The sequence below is a fragment of the Podarcis tiliguerta genome (genome assembly GCF_965153285.1).
Source record: "Podarcis tiliguerta genome assembly, chromosome: 18".
In the NCBI taxonomy this organism is placed as follows: domain Eukaryota; kingdom Metazoa; phylum Chordata; class Lepidosauria; order Squamata; family Lacertidae; genus Podarcis; species Podarcis tiliguerta.
This window is the reverse complement of record NC_139551.1, coordinates 5744267-5760866: the sequence shown is the minus strand read 5'-3', so window position 1 is coordinate 5760866 and position 16600 is coordinate 5744267. Positions and strand designations below refer to the sequence as shown.

At 51.3% G+C, this 16600-nt stretch overlaps 1 protein-coding gene across 6 annotated transcripts; it reads right to left on the bottom strand.

Annotated features, from left to right (window-relative positions):
- Positions 1-6609: 6609 nt before the first annotated feature.
- On the bottom strand, positions 6610-16487 carry PRR22 (proline rich 22). 6 transcript variants are annotated; one of them, XM_083421693.1, is made up of 3 exons: positions 16253-16487; positions 14484-14560; positions 6610-7866 (listed from the first exon to the last, which is right to left on the bottom strand). In XM_083421693.1, exon 3 carries the CDS (start codon positions 7856-7858, stop codon positions 6719-6721), a length of 1140 nt encoding a protein of 379 aa, XP_083277819.1. In that variant the 5' UTR covers positions 7859-7866; positions 14484-14560; positions 16253-16487; the 3' UTR covers positions 6610-6718. The 6 variants fall into 6 exon arrangements, with proteins under 6 accessions (XP_083277819.1, XP_083277817.1, XP_083277818.1 ...); XM_083421691.1 differs by having other exon boundaries at positions 16249-16486; XM_083421692.1 differs by having other exon boundaries at positions 14498-14560; positions 16253-16486.
- Between the last annotated feature and the right edge of the window lie 113 nt (positions 16488-16600).

Here is a 16600-nt window from a genome sequence, read left to right as displayed (position 1 = left end):
TTCATGGTCCAGCTCTCACTTCCATACATCACTACTGGGAAAACCATAGCTTTGGCTATACGGACCTTTGTCGGCAAGGTGATCTCTCTACTTTTTAAGATGCTGTCTAGGTTTGTCCCTCCCCTCTGTAACCCCCACCTATTGTTCCCATTCCCTTCCTCTTACTGCTCACTGCTTGTAGAAGGTTACCTTCCCTGTTGTGCCAAGAGGCATTTGATTAGCAAACTAGCATCCTTTCCTAGTCCTTGTATTGGGGGGGGGAGCCATTAGCAGGAGGGTGGGGGGGGCGACCCCCTGTTTGGGACTAGTTTGGGCCTGGGACAACTGCAGGCTGGGCTCAGGAAATACTGCACACCAGAGAGACAGCATGGGATGCTCGTCTTACGCAGCCTCAATTTCTGGTACCCTGAGAGGTACAGGTAAAGGTAAAAAGTAAAGGACCCCCTGGATGGCTAAGTCCAGTCAAAGGCAACTATGGGGTTGCGGCGCTCATCTCGCTTTCAGGCCGAGGGAGCCGGCGTTTGTCCGCAGACAGCTTTCTGGGTCACAGGGCCAGCAGGAGTAAACCGCTTCTGGTGCAATGGAAACCAGAGCACACAGAAACGCCGTTTACCTTCCCGCCACAGCAGTACCTATTTATCTACTTGCGCTGGTGTGCTTTCGAACTGCTAGGTTGGCAGGAGCTGGGACAAAGCAACGGGAACTCACCCCATCGCAGGGATTCGAACCACCGACCTTCCAAGAGGCTCAGTGGTTTAGACCACAACTGCTCCCAGAGAGGAGCACTCCCTGTCCCAGTGGCCACGACTGGTGCCATTGGGACGTGTGGGGTGCAAGGCAGGAAGACAACAGTAGGTGGCACCAGAGGGCCCCCCTTGCCATGCAAAGGAGTCTGATGGCTTGCTGCAGATTTCAGTCTTGCGTCATTGCTTAGCGTCCCCAGGCTTAGACCTGGAAAGAGGTGGAACATCCTGTTCTTCACATCTGCCAATCACATGCAGGATGCGAAGGCAAGTACTGCTGGAAGCTCCCTTTTTAATATATAAATTAAGCACTTTTATTCATCACATTTACCACGCCACCTCCCCTTAACGCAAACGTGTGCCCCTTTTTTGTGTGCTTGCAAGACATTTCACAGCAACCTGAGCCTCCGGAGAGACAAGTCACTCTAAGCCAGGAGTGCTTGGGTTGTACAGTGCCTATCCAATTTCCAGTGATTTTACTGTGTAGAAGTGGTCAAGACCTACCCAAATCTGCTTCACCTTTCATAAATTTAAAAAAATAAATAATAAATTCCCCCCAAAAAATGTTGGTGGTGTGTGTAAGGAGTAAGCAATACCCAAGGCAACACGATGGGCCAAGTACAACAATGCAATATCAATATAAACAATATAATCAATATAAAACAATTGAGATCCGATTCAGAATTGAATGGTTTTGAACATAAAGATAAAGCGAGATTCTTGATGATGTCGTAACCGTCTTTCATAATCTTGTCTCATAGCTTTCTGAGATTATGAAAGACGGTTACGACAACCAGATCTCAATTGTTTTATTTGATTTTTCTCATCCTGGCTGTTAAACTGTACTGTATCTTTAAACTCCATCTCCTGGTTATGAGCACCACCTGGGCTCTGCTTTTTAGGTTTCTTGCAACATTCAGTCAGTAGCAGTGGTTACATAACCTTTATTACCACTGCTCCATAGCTATTGCCACACAATTCCATTCACCGTATAGATGAGGTATGTACTTTTGATTTTACATTGAATTGGCATTATGTTTCTTGCGTATATAAAGATAAAGGGACCCCTGACCACTAGGTCCACTCGTGGCCGACTCTGGGGTTGCGGCTCTCATCTCGCTTTATTGGCTGAGGGAGCCGGCGTACAGCTTCCAGGTCATGTGGCCAGCAGGACTAAGCCGCTTCTGGCAAACCAGAGCAGCGCACGGAAACGCCGTTTACCTTCCCACCAGAGGGGTACCTACCGTATTTTTTGCACCATAGGGCGCACCGGACCATAGGGCGCACCCAGTTTTTAGGGGGGGAAATCAAGAAAAAAAATCTTCCCCCCCCCAGCCCCAAAGAGCAGCGTACAGGCTGCACACAATCTCTCCCTGCCGGAGGGGTTGCGCGCGGCTATGGAGGAAGCCAAGGCAGAGAGCGGGATGGATCCCGCTCGCTGTTTTGGCTTCCCCTTTAGCCCTGTGCAGCCTCTCCTTGCCGGGAGACGCTGCGCAGGGCTTTCCTGGCTTTACTGGGAGGTGGGGGGATTCCCTCACCTCTCCCAAAAGCCCGCAGAAGCCGCACAACCCCTTTAAAGAGATCGCGGCTTCTCCTGGCTTTTCTGGGAGGTGGGAGAAGGGACTGATGCGGACAGTCAGTCCCTTCTCCCTCCTGTGGAAAAGCCCGCAAGAGCACACGGAGCTTGTGTGCGGCTCTTGGGGGCTTTTCCCGCCTGCCTCCCCCCTGCATTCGCTCCATAGGATGCACACACATTTCCCCTTTCTTTTTAGGAGGGAAAAACTGCGTCCTATGGTGCGAAAAATACGGTATTTATCTACTTGCACTTTGACGTGCTTTCGAATTGCTAGGTTGTCAGGAGCAGGGACCGAGCAACGGGAGCTCACCCCGAGGCGGGGATTCGAACCGCCGACCTTCTGATCGGCAAGTCCTAGGCTCTGTGGTTTAATGCACAGCGCCACCCGCGTATAGTTTGTAATAATTTGAGTTATTGCAAGTTACCATGTATATGCAGGTCATCGTTTCAATAATTCATTTGCAGTTTATGAAGCATTTCTGTATCCTTCTGCTATGCTGAAGAAGAATTCCTCAAAACAGTGAGTATATCTGGAATCGCTGTTCACCCCTGTTTGCGGACCACTTTGGCAGCGTTGGACGCCATAGAACAGCTTGTTTTCACCAGATAAGAATCTGTCCCATTGCTTCTTTCCTAGACTTATAAGACTTACGTTTATTTGGTTCTATGTTTTCAAGGGAATCTACCAAGAGTGCTCATTTTGTGACTTTCAGAGATTTATAAGATTTCTGTTTATTTTAGTTTTGCAGAGAGTGCATATTTCATATTGTTCAATGTTCCGTATAGATTATATAAGGAGGTTATATTGATATTGCATTGTTGTACTTGGTCATCATGTTGCCTTGGGTATTACTGATAATTGTTTGCAACCCAGGGGCATAGCTGTCAACTTACAGATTTGAAAATAAGGGACCAGCAGCCAAAATAAGGGATTTTCCAGGCACAGGTATGTTCAGCTTCTGAGCCCCTCTGAGCCAAAGGCAGAAAGCCCAGCCAGCAGCCAAACGAAGCCTCAAGCGGTGGTTCCCACAGCGCAGCAACCCGGCAAAGGGGATGCAGCATGGGAAACCACTGCGGCCGATTTGATTGGCACAAGGCATGCAAGCTCCACCATCCCCCGTCGTTCTTAGACTCCTTACTGGGTGAGCAACGCAGCCAAGCAACACAGTTGGAGCCTCCCTCCTCCCTGGCCGGCAGGGAGGGAGGGAGAGGAGCTGCTTCCTTTGAAACCCAGGAAATTTAAGGGACATCATCAATAAGGGGCAGCAGCGGGACACTGCAATAAGGGAGTTTCCCGCCAAATAAGGGACGCTTGACAGCTATGCACAGGGGTTTAATTGTTGGGTGTGTGTAAGGAAGCGGTGGGGCAGGGAGAACGTGCTTTAAATGTATGTTGCTCATGCACACATTTGTTTGGATAAAATCAGGTGCCGATTTGAATCAAAGCGGCAGTCTTTCAACACTGCAGATTCTAGCCAAATTTTGCACGATGGTTCCTGAGATCTCTGCAACTTTCTTCCTGCAACCAAGTGGTATATTCCTTTTTCCTTTACGGGGCACTTTAACCCCGTCAACCCCCCTTGTGAGGAATACTGTGAGGATTTATTCCTAGTCTCCAATGATGTCAAAGGATCCTACATTCCGCCTGGGAGGCTGACTGTCGAGCCTCTGTGTGGATCCCTGTTCTGTTACTTCCTTCCTCCAGCCTCTCCCCGCTACGTTTTTTTTTTTGGGGGGGGGGTTGCATTGAGGAGAATTGGCTCAGCAAACCGCTCTTGGAGCAGAGAGGCGGCAGGATGGCTCATTCTCAAAAGAGGCTTCCTGTTGTCTCTCTGAATGGGTTCGCTAGGGTGGGCCGTCTTTCAGCCAGGAGGCAAGCCCATGTGCAGAGCCATGGGGGACGGGCTGCCGTCCTCCTTTCGCAGTCTGCAAGCCAATGCATTTGGGTACATGACCAGGTGTGATGGCCTGGGATTCAGACTCGGATGCTGAACCTGAGGGATCCCAGCCTGCACAGGATTCCCCGCCTCCAGAACCAGCTGAGCCGGGGCTGGGGCCTGAGCCTGAAGGGTCCTCACCTGTGCTGGATCCTCAGGTGCAGGCACCAGCTGAGTCTGCTCTGGCTCCTGAGGTGATGGAGGACCCATTGCCTGCAGGTGCTCCACTCTCAGCCCCGTCAGGGGAAGGTGAAGCTGCCTCTGGGTCCGGTAACCCTCCAGCCTCTCCTGAGCTGCAATGCAATTCTGGGCTGCATCAATAGGAGTATAGCATCTCGATCAAGGGAAGTAATAGTGCCACTGTATTCTGCTCTGGTCAGACCTCACCTGGAGTACTGTGTCCAGTTCTGGGCACCACAGTTCAAGAAGGACACTGACAAACTGGAACGTGTCCAGAGGAGGGCAACCAAAATGGTCAAAGGCCTGGAAACGATGCCTTATGAGGAACGGCTAAGGGAGCTGGGCATGTTTAGCCTGGAGAAGAGGAGGTGAAGGGGTGATATGATAGCCATGTTCAAATATATAAAAGGATGTCACCTAGAGGAGGGAGAAAGGTTGTTTTCTGCTGCTCCAGAGAAGCGGACACGGAGCAATGGATCCAAACTGCAAGGAAGAAGATTCCACCTAAACATTAGGAAGAACTTCCTGACAGTAAGAGCCGTTCGACAGTGGAATTTGCTGCCAAGGAGTGTGGTGGAGTCTCCTTCTTTGGAGGTCTTTAAGCAGAGGCTTGACAACCAGATGTCAGGAGTGCTCTGATGGTGTTTCCTGCTTGGCAGGGGGTTGGACTCGATGGCCCTTGTGGTCTCTTCCAACTCTATGATTCTATGATTCTAGGGAGGCCCAGAGGCAGAGATGAGGCAGGCTGCTGAAGACGCCAGGGGGTCTCCCTCTCTTGCTGCAACCAGCCCCCCTCCTCGTGGCCTCCCAGAACCAGAAGGAACTTATGAAAAGCACAGAGACAGGCAAGATGGAGATGTCTCACATTGCTTGGGAAGGAATTGGAAGAGGAGGAGCCTTAGACAGCGGCAATCCTTGCGGTTGCCTCATTGGGACAAGATCTACTGGGGAGTGTTGCTGGGACCACCAGCCCTGCACTGTTTTGGATTCTTTGAATAAAGAGTTAACTTCTCTTGACACCTTGTGAGTTATTCCCAAACTGCTCCCAAGTCCCAACATCAAACATACAGTGGTACCTTGGTTGTCAAACTTACCGTATTTTTCGCCCTATAGGACGCACTGGCCCGTAGGACGCACCTCGGTTTTTTTGGGGGGGGGGAATTAATAAAAAAAAATTATTTCCCCCCAGCCATAGGGCTGGGGCGGGGGAATCCCAAGCTTCCCCTGACCCCAGCCCCCAGAAGAGGCTGCCGCCCGCAAGCCTTGCGAGCTCGCGGGAACTCCCTCCGGGCTTGCAAGGCTTACGGATAGCTTCCTGAAGCCTGGAGAGCGAGAGGGGTCGGTGCGCACCGACCCCTCTCGCTCTCCAGGCTTCAGCGAAAGCCTGCATTCGCCCCATAGGACGCACACACATTTCCCCTTCATTTTTGGAGGGGGAAAAGGGCCTCCTATAGGGCGAAAAATACGGTAATCCGTTCCAGGAGTCCATTCGACTCCCAAAACTGTTCAAAAACCAAGGTACGGCTTCCGATTGGCTGCAGGAGCTTCCTGCACTCAATCGCAAGCCGCATTGGACATTCAGCTTCCGAAAAACATTTGCAAACTGGAACACTCACTTCCGGGTTTGCAGCGTCCGGGAGCCGATTTGTTCAGGAGCCAATCCGTTCGACAACCAAGGTACAGTGGTGCCCCGCAAGACGAATGCCTCGCAAGACGGAAAACCTGCTAGACGAAAGGGTTTTCCGTTTTGGAGGTGCTTCGCAGGACGAATTTCTCTATGGGCTTGCTTCGCAAGACGAAAATGTCTTGCGATTCCTGGGGGTTTTTTTTCGCTCCCCACCCCCTTTTTCTAAGGCACTAAGCTGCTAATAGCCTTTTAGCAGCTAATCCCTTAAGCCTTTAATAGCCGCTAATAGCCACTAAACCGCTAATAGCGCTAATCCGCTAATGGGCTTGCTTCGCAAGACGAAAACACCGCTAGACGAAGAGACTCACGGAACGGATTCTTTTCGTCTTGCGAGGCATCACTGTACCACTGTAGTCTGAACACGATGAAGACCTTGACTCCCCCCACCTACTACAGGTCTACCTGCGCGACGTAAAACCAGGTTTCCATGCAGTTTTAACTTTGCAAAGAGGCATAGCGAGTCCTCCTGGAGAGACAGGCACACAGTTCGGGTTCTAAAAAGCTCTCTCTCTCTCTTTTAATAGACAAAATGGCAGGAACTCTGTCCCCATCCTTGATGTAGTGGCACAACCCCCTGTCCAGTTAGATGCACTGGTCAGATTCCCAGTGAGGTGGAATCCTGTGCCTGGGGTTCACCGTCGCCTCCCTGCATGGCCGCCGCCTTTGACTGGCCGGCCGCAGGCTTGTTTTTCTTGGCAGCGCCACTCTTCGCCTTCTCCTCAAGGCCAACGTGGGGCTCGTGCTGCAGGGGGGGCTGCGAGGGCGGCCGGGCCTCCCACTGCGACTCCTCCCCGAAAGCGTTTACGTCGTAGAGGTAGTCCAGGCTCGTCACCGCGCTGAGGATTTCCGGCACGCTGTAATCGAACGACAGAAGCTCGTCCGGCAAGTTGAGGGAGCGGATGTCGCTGGTTGAATCCTCGCCTGAGAAGCAGCTGTCCCTCAGGCTGTCTCCCCAGTGCCGGCTGTGGCGTCCGTTGCCCAATCCGTCCAACGAGGCCTCGGTGTCTGAGTTCACCGGGGAGCAGTCAAACAACTTCATGGCATCTTCTAAGAGGACCTTTTCCGGGAGGTTGAAGGACGCCTCCTCCTCCTCGATCAATGCGTTCCCGGCCGCAATGATGCTCTCTAGGTCCATGCAAGACTCCGCTTCGGGCATGACGTCTGCAGTCGGGGCACTGAGGATAGCCGGCTGGTCTTCCGGAGCGGTGTTTGGCAGGGCTGGAGGGTCCTCTGCAAAATCTGGGTTCCGGACGTCGTCTGCCTCGTCTGCTTGGAAGTCCTTGAAAGCTTGGAAGGCCAAGTTGTGGCAGTCTTTCAGGGGTTCATAGGCCGCCGCCAGGGCTGGCCGCTCGCTTGGGTTCAGCCCAGGGAGCGTGGAGATAAGCTTATGCTCCTTGCTCTGCGCCGGGCCCTCGCTGTGGAGAGAGACCATCTCGGCAAAGGGGGAGCCGTGGGCAGGGCTCCCCACGAAGCCGATGTGGTCGGCCAAGTGGGTTGAGGGCCCCTCGGGCTTGAAGAAGGGCAAGACAAACGGGGGGTTGCTGGCGACCGGCTGGTAGGGCTGGTATGGGACCGGCTGGACAGGGCTCTTGAGGTATTTCTGGCCGTCCAGCAGGTAGGTGTTTTGCGGGCCTGGCGCACCAGAGAGTTTGTACACAGAGGGCTGGACGAAGTTGGCGGTAGCCCACTCAATGCGGTAGATCCTGGGGTCGAAGAAGCACCCGCACGGAGCCATGTGGAAGCCTGCCAGGGGGCGAGGAGAGAGGAAAATGAGGGGCACCCTCCAACATGTGTCCGGCTCAAATCTACCAAGGCAAGGCTGGCTGCCACTTCCTTTGACTGCAGCGGGCAGGTGTGGGGGACTCCCTGGTCCTGAATGGGGTGACTGTGCCCCTGAAAGACCAGGTGCGCAGCCTGGGAGTCATTTTGGACTCACCACTGTCCATGGAGGCACAGGTCAATTCTGTGTCCAGGGCGGCTGTCTACCAGCTCCATCTGGTACGCAGGATGAGACCCTCCCTACCCGCAGACTGTCTGCCCAGAGTGGTGCATGCTCTGATTATCTCCCGCTTGGACTACTGCCATGCGCTGTATGTGGGGCTACCTTTGAAGGTGACCCAGAAACTGCAACTAATCCAGAATGCGGCAGCTAGACTGGCGACTGGGAGCGGCCGCCGGGACCATTTAACACCCATCCAGAAAAGCCTACATTAGCTCCCAGTACCTTTCCGAGCACGATTCGAAGTGTTGGTGCTGTCCTTGAAAGCCCTAAACAGTCGCGGCCCAGAATACCTGAAGGAGCGTCTCCACCCCCATTGTCCAGCCCAGACACAGAGGTCCAGCTCTGAGGGCCTTCTGGCGGTTCCCTCCCTGCGAGAAGTGAGGTTACAGGGAACCAGGCAGAGGGCCTTCTCAGTGGTGGCACCCTCCCTGTGGAATGCCCTCCCATCAGATTTCAGGGAAATAAACAACTACCTGACTTTTAGAAGGCATCTGAAGGCAGCCCTGTTCAGGGAAGTTTTTTAAGTTTGAGGTTTTAATGTGGTTTTAGTATTCTGTTGGGAGCCGCCCAGAGTGGCTGGGGAAACCCAACCAGATGGGCGGGGTATAAATAATAAATTATTATTATTATTACTAATTAGTTGAGGGGCAGAACCTTGGCGCAGCCCCCCCAATCCCTCTCTCTATGGTCCTAGGGGGTATGTCCAGGCCACATACCCTTCCCCTAGACGCTGTCCTTGAGCTCTGGTGATGCCTCCTGCTTGTCTGGATGAAGAATGGAGACCAGTGCCTGGTTCCATCTGCACTCCATTATCCCATCATCCCACTAATAATAATAATAATAATAATAATAATTTTTATTTATATCCTGCCCTCCCCAGCCAAGGCCGGGCTCAGGGCGGCTAACAAGCAATAATAAAAACAAGTTGATTGAAATACAACTTAAAAAACAAGATTAATAGACAACATTCAAATATTAAAATGCAGCCTCATCATAGGAGGAGAAAGGAAAAAAGAAAGAGGGGGAGGGAATCAAATTGATTCCAAGCCAAAGGCCAGGCGGAACAACTCTGTCTTACAGGCCCTGCGGAAAGAAATCAGATCCTGCAGGGCCCTGGTCTCATGAAGCAGAGCGTTCCACCAGGCCGGGGCCAGTGTTGAAAAGGCCCTGGCTCTGTTTGATGCTAATCTGACTTCCTTAGGGCCCAGGACCTCTAGGGTGTTGTTATTTATGGACCTTGAGGCTCTCCGTGGGGCATACCGGGAGAGGTGGTCCTGTAGGTACGAGGGTCCTAGGCCATGAAGGGCTTTAAAGGTCAAAAGCAGCACCTTAAATCTGACCCTGTACTCCACCGGGAGCCAGTGCAGCTGGAAAAGCACTGGGTGAATATGCTCCCATGGCAGAGACCCCGTGAGGAGCCTCGCTGCAGCATTCTGCCCCCGCTGGAGTTTCTGGGACAGCTTCAAGGGCCGCCCCGCGTAGAGCGAATTACAGTAGTCAAGCCTGGAGGTGACCATCGCATGGATCACTGTGGCCAGGTCGGGGTGGGAAATGTAAATGGCCATGGCGCACCCCCCACAAAATGCTCCTGGGAAATGTGTTAAGGGTGCTGCTCAGAGTTGTTAGGCGACCCCCCCAGCTCCCACTCCCAGAGACACAACCCCCAGCAGTGGTGTGTGGTCAGTGGCCTAGAGGGACTGGGCTACTCCTCTAAATATTCCTGATAAATTAGAGTACAGTGGTACCTTGCAGTGGCGTAGCGTGGGGGGTGCAGGGGGGCCGGCCGCACCGGGCGCAACACCTGGGGGTTAGGGGGCGCAAATCCACGGGTTAGGGGACGCAAATTACTTGCCTTGCCCCGGGTGCTGACAACCCACGCTACGCCACTGGTACCTTGGTTCTCAGACACCTTGGTACTCAGGCAACACTGCAAACCCGGAAGTAAGTGTTCCAGTTTGCGAACTCTTTTCGGAAGCCGAAAGGGCTCCGTTTTGAGTGTGAACGCTTCCGCTTTGAGTGTTACGCTGACGTCTGTCTGTTTTTGCTATTTATTTTGCGTTTTCGTTTTTGCGGCTCCCTCTTTGTGACTGTGTGGAACCCAGTTCAGCTACTGACTGACTGATTGTGTGTGGCTGCAGTACATTGTTTATTGCTTTCATTTTATGGATCAGTGGTCTTGTTAGATAGTAAAATCCATGTCAAATTGTTGTTTTTAAAAGTCTGGCACGGATTAATCCGTTTTGCATTACTTTCTATGGGAAAGCGCGCCTTGGTTTTGGAACGCTTTGGTTTTGGAGCAGAGTTACGGAACGGATTAAGTTTGAAAACCTAGGTACCACTGTATATAAAAACCCGCAATTGAGAACAGTTGATGATCCATTGGCCAGTATTTTGAGTGTTATGCTTGAGTGTCACACTTCTGATTTGAGTGCTATGCTTCCGATTTGAGTGCCACACTTCCATTTTAAGTGTTACGCTGAAGTCTGCCTGTTTTTGCTATTTAGTTTGCGTTTTTGTTTCAGCGGCTCTTTTTTGTTTTTGTTTTGGTGACTGTGTGGAACCCAGTTCAGCTAGTGATTGATTGTGTGACTGCAGTACATTGTTTATTGCTTTCATTATATGGATCAATGGTCTCGTTAGATAGTAAAAATCTCGTTAAATTGCTGTTTTAGGGTGTGTGTTTTTAAAGTCTGGAACAGATTAATCCATTTTGCATTACTTTCTATGGGAAAGCGCGCCTTGGTTTTGGAACAATTTGGTTTTGGAACAGAATTCTGGATTAAGTTTGAGAACCAAGGTACCATTGTATTAAAGTATTGAAGCCTGGTGCCCCCTTCGCAAAGTCCAGGAAGCTTCTGCCGGGCTTAGGGGGGGGGCACTTTGCTCTGACGGGTCCAAGAGCCCTTCTGCCACTTCCCCAAATCCCACCCAGGGGCATCCCCTGCCTGAAACCCCGGAAGGTCTCTGCCAGTCAGTGTGAACAATACTAAGCTATATGGAACCAGCTTCTTTCAAGGCTGATATCCTATGGTTTCTGTGCAAAAACCCGCCGACTGCGGTATTGGGCTAAGTTACTGAAGATGTTTTACGAAGCTGAAATCAAGAGAAAACCTAGAATCTTGGGGGATTCAGGTGGGCAGCAAATAGGGCTATCCAATGCTGGCTCTTCAGCTCTAAGCACTATTTGCATGTAGTGATTTTCTGTGCGTTGTGTGCAGAGGATCTGTGTGCATCCAACAGTGTGACGCGGCAGCTAAAGAAGCCAATGCAATTCTGGGCTGCATCAATAGGAGTATAGCATCTAGATCAAGGGAAGTAATAGTGCCACTGTATTCTGCACCTGGAGTACTGTGTCCAGTTCTGGGCACCACAGTTCAAGAAGGACACTGACAAACTGGAACGTGTCCAGCGGAGGGCAACCAAAATGGTCAAAGGCCTGGAAACGATGCCTTATGAGGAACGGCTAAGGGAGCTGGGCATGTTTAGCCTGGAGAAGAGGAGGTTAAGGGGTGATATGATAGCCATGTTCAAATATATAAAAGGATGTCACCTAGAGGAGGGAGAAAGGTTGTTTTCTGCTGCTCCAGAGAAGCGGACACGGAGCAATGGATCCAAACTACAAGAAAGAAGATTCCACATAACATTAGGAAGAACTTCCTGACAGTAAGAGCTGTTTGACAGTGGAATTTGCTGCCAAGGAGTGTGGTGGAGTCTCCTTCTTTGGAGGTCTGTAAGCAGAGGCTTGACAACCATATGTCAGGAGTGCTCTGGTGGTGTTTCCTGCTTGGCAGGGGGTTGGACTCGATGGCCCTTGTGGTCTCTTCCAACTCTATGATTCTATGTTGTATCTAGACTGGTGAGCACAACATAGCCATGGTCACGAATCCCATGGAGGTGTCCTGGAGGAGCCAGATCAGGAGGAGGAGCTCAAAGAGTCATTCCTGTTGTAATATACAGCTATTGACTCACACTTGCATGCATGAAAGGGTTAAGCTGAGCCCTGAGCTCAAGTTGCCAGTGGGTGGCTGGCAGCCTTTGCATCCTCTCTCTCCCTTCCTCTCTCTCTCTCTGTGTCTTCCTGGAAGAAAGGAGCTGTGCAGAATGGCTCCCAGCTGAAGGATAGCCACGTGAATAAAATCTCTCTAAAGGAGATTTTTATAGCCTGCATAACACAAAGCCTGCATTATTCGTTCTTTCTTTTAAAGCCATTTGGAACCTTTTTCTTCCTTATTTTACTGCCAGCGGACGGAGACTTGTTTTCTGTAACTTCTGAAACTGTGTGTGCAAAATACTCCCTTATTTGCAAAGCTATGGGTCTGTGATTTATTCTAGCCTAAGTATTTTTGTGTGGAATGCTTGCCTAAAGGTGGAGGAGGGAAGATGTCAAAATCTAGCCAAGTTTTAATGTGCTTGGCACAGTCACCATTGCGACAACTCTGCTGCGAGAATCTCTCTTCCAAACTGCAGGAGCAGTGAACAATGCCCTGCTCACAGTTGTGAAGATTATTCTTACGCCATGAATGTCCCGTGTCGCCATTAAGAAAAAGAGGTCGGAATGGACCAATATATATATAGACTGTCTCTGCATCAAGTGACTTTCCTTCTTTAAGTTCTCAAAGTTCTTAACCCAACTCAAGGCTGTCAGCTGAACTTTGTTGTTGTTGAGTCGTTTAGTCATGTCCGCCTCTTCATAACCCCCTGGACCAGAGCATGCCAGGCACTCCTGTCTTCCACTGCCTCCCGCAGTTTAGTCAAACTCATGCTGGTAGCTTCGAGAACACTGTCCCACCATCTCGTCCTCTGTCGTCCCCTTCTCCTTGTGCCCTCCATCTTTCCCAACATCAGGGTCTTTTCCAGGGAGTCTTCTCTTCTCATGAGGCGGCCAACGTATTGGAGCCTCAGCTTCAGGATCTGTCAGGGCTGATTTCCTTCAGAATGGAGAGGTCTGATCTTCTTGCAGTCCATGGGACTCTCAAGAGTCTCCTCCAGCACCAGAATTCAAAAGCATCCATTCTTTGGTGATCAGCCTTCTTTATGGTCCAGCTCTCACTTCCATACATCACTACTGGGAAAACCATAGCTTTAACTATACGGACCTTTGTTGGCAAGGTGATGTCTCTGCTTTTTAAGATGCTGTCTAGGTTTGTCAGCTGAACTAGCCAGATGTTTATCTGAGAATCAATCACAGCCAGTCCATCCTTTGAAAAGACTTTAGAGCCGCCTTTCTCAACCTGTGGGTCCCCAGATGTTGTTGGGCTACAACTCCCATCCCCCCTAGCTAGCAAGGCCAGAGCTCAGGGATGATGGGAGTTGTAATCCAACAACATCTGGGGACCCACAGGTTGAGAACCGCTGCTTTTGAGCCATCTTGCCCCAAAATGGTAACTCCGGGCGTTTCATCTTGTTGACTGCAACCTTAGTTTAAGGAGCCATTTGGCGCATAGCTTATATATCTAACTCTGGGAAACAGCCTTATTCTGAGCCAGGCCTTAAGTCCAGCTAGCTTAGTGTTTGTCTTCACTGACTGGTAACAACTTTGCAGGGCTTCAAGGAAGGAGTCTGTAACCTACCTCGAGAGATTCGAACCCGGGGCTTCCTTTAAAGCCCTATACTGCCTAGGACCCTCGTACCTACGGGACCGACTCTCCTGGTATGTCCCAGGGAGAACCTTACCGTCTTCAAACAAAAACATCTTGGAGGTCCCGGGCCACAGAGAGGTTAGGCTGGCTTCAACCAGAGCCAGGGCCTTTTCGGCTGTGGCCCCAAACTGGTGGAACGCTCTGTCACAAGACACTAGGGCCCTGCGGGACTTGACATCTTTCCGCAGGGCCTGCAAGACAGAGCTGTTCCGCCAGGCCTTTGACACAGCCTGACCCCCTCCTTTGGTAATCCCCACAGAACTCTATCCCAATGGTTGCCATTCATCTGATTTGAACTGATTTTATAATGAAATGATTTTAGAATGTTGTATCATTTTCCTGCTGTTAGCCGCTCTGAGCCCGGCTTCGGCTGGGGAGGGCGGGATATAAATATATTATTATTATTATTATTATTATTATTATTATTATTAATTATTCCTGCATGTGCAGCAGATGGGCTTTTGTGTCCCATTCCAACGGCAAGCGAAATCTAATCATGCCCGTGAACTTTGAAGCGATGAATTCCATTATTTGGCAGCAGGTGGCGGAACGGCAATCGGCTTGGTTTCCTTATAGCAACAGCTGCCGACCAAATCTCAGCTTTAGTCCGTCGGAAACCTAGCCAGGCATCGTTCCACCCTGTCCCGAGTCGAGATTTACAGGCCACAATCCGCAAAGGCCCACCCACGCGCCCGCGAGAGTTGCTTCTTTCTACGCACCACGTAAGCGTTACCTGCCGGGGGTGTTGCAAATAGCTCTTTCTCTTGGCTGGGGGGGTGGTACAAACTGGGCGTCCCTGTAACGTCAACACACAGAAAAATTCATGCTCTACCCTCCGCTTTGGCTGGCTGCGTCGCTTCCCGGGAATCTCCTCCTCTACTTCCGGTTGGGCTCCGAAGGGCTGAGCAACCCCTGTGGGTTTCACCCCTTAGCAACGATGCCATGCCCTCCAACATTCCTTGGGTGAAAATACAGCCGTACCTCAGAGGTTGGACGTTCGGAAACCAAATCGTGGCTTCCGATTCTGATCGGCAAGCCCTAGGCACCCGCCTAGGACTCACAGCGCCACCCGCGTCAGTTTGCTATACTATACAGTCAAAACCTCAATTCTCGAAGGGCTCCGTTTTGGAATGTTCTGGTTCCGGTTTTCAGGCGTTTTGTGGAAGCCGAACATCCGGCGCAGCTTCCGCTTGAGTACAAGAAGCTCTTGCAACCAATCGGAAGCCGCACCTCAGTTGTCGAACATTTCGGAAGGCAAACAGTCTTCCGGAACGGATTCCGTTTGACAACTGAGGTTTGACTGTACCTTTTGTAGTCTGCCTTCCTGAAACTCAAATCCATTGTGCCTTTCCGGTGAGCCCTTCTCTCTGTGTGTGTGTGTGTGTGTGTGTGTATGTGTATGTGTGTGTGTGTGTGTGTTTTGCATTGAGGGTTCCTTCTTTTTCCTTCCATGAGTTTTGCAACAGCTCAGAAGCGAGTCCACAGCCCTATGATCTCGGACGCTCTGTGCACCCGAAAGCTGCTGAGCATCTGTGCACAATTTTGCAGCGCGCTTTGTAGTAGCTGCGCCGCTCAACCGGATTTCGGCAACGGCTAGATATCGGGGCTCTATTCCGCATGGAATTTCACACACCCAATCCTGATTCCCCACCCCAATAATCAAAATTTAATTCAAAAAGCCATGGGTCTGAAGGAATGTGCGGTGGAGGCACACTTCCTTCCGCACCAAGATGGCGCATGTTTCAGCAACGTTGCTCCAGCCATGTGCGAGAACACATCCTCAAAATATGAACACCAAGGGGGGAAAGAGGCCTGCGAGGGCACAGGAGCCATTGCTAGTGATGTGAGAGAAGGGAAAGGAAAATAGGGACTGAGGTTGGCTTGGGATGGGGAGGCCGCGACTGAAGAACAGGTTACCTCCTTGCAACAATAAAGGTAAAGGGACCCCTGACCATTCGGTCCAGTCGTGACCGACTCTGGGGTTGCGGTGCTCATCTCGCTTTACTGGCCGAGGGAGCCGGCGTACAGCTTCCGGGTCATGTGGCCAGCAGGACTAAGCCACTTCTGGCGAACCAGAGCAGCGCACGGAAACGCCGTTTCCCTTCCCGCCGGAGCGGTACCTATTTATCTACTTGCACTTTGACGTGCTTTCGAACTGCTAGGTTGGCAGGAGCAGGGATCGAGCAACGGGAGCTCACCCCGTCATTGCGGGGATTCGAACCGCCGACCTTCTGATCGGCAAGTCCTAGGCTCTGTGGTTTAACCCACAGCGCCACCCCGTCCCTGCCCTTGCAATAATATGGGGTGTAAAATTAGTTTTACAGGAAGTTGTAAGGGGGAAACGTGTCCTCCCATAATATGCTGTTGAGCCAACAAGCCAATCACCCCCATGGCGGACTTGCCATGTGAGCTGTTGGCCTTAGATGTGGGGTTGGCCTCATCCCAGAAAAAAACGAAAACCCCGCTGGCGTAAACCGATCCTACCTACGGAGGCAAGGTTTTCAGGGAGAACAAAAGCCGGGAAGGGCCGGTTGGACTGTCTGTCTGGTCTCTCTAAAGGCCGAGGGGTGTACGTCTCATGTTGGGGGTAAAACAGTTTCGGTTGCTGCATAATCCGTCCGTTGAGCTGAAGGGCAGTCTGCCCATCTGGACCCCTTTTGCCTAGGGGCGCTTGCCCAAGGACTGACCTCCTGGAGCCGTCGCCACGGAGAAAAAGTTCTGTTTGGATGGTTACTCGGGAAAGCGTTCCAGGTTGGCCCACTGAAGTTCTGAGGCAGAGAAGGGGCATTGGAATTGTAGAGTTGGAGGGGGACCCCAGCGGTCATCTAAACCCACC

Excerpts from the sequence above, each read along its gene's own strand:
- PRR22 (XM_083421689.1), bottom strand. The coding sequence starts at position 16,375 with ATGCAGCAACCGAAACTGTTTTACCCCCAACATGAGACGTACACCCCT. Across the intron at positions 14,561-16,248 it reads TGAAAACCTTGCCTCCGTAG|GGACGCCCAGTTTGTACCAC; the intron begins GTAGGATCGGTT and ends TTGACGTTACAG. Across the intron at positions 7,867-14,497 it reads ATTTGCAACACCCCCGGCAG|GCTTCCACATGGCTCCGTGC; the intron begins GTAACGCTTACG and ends GCCCCCTGGCAG.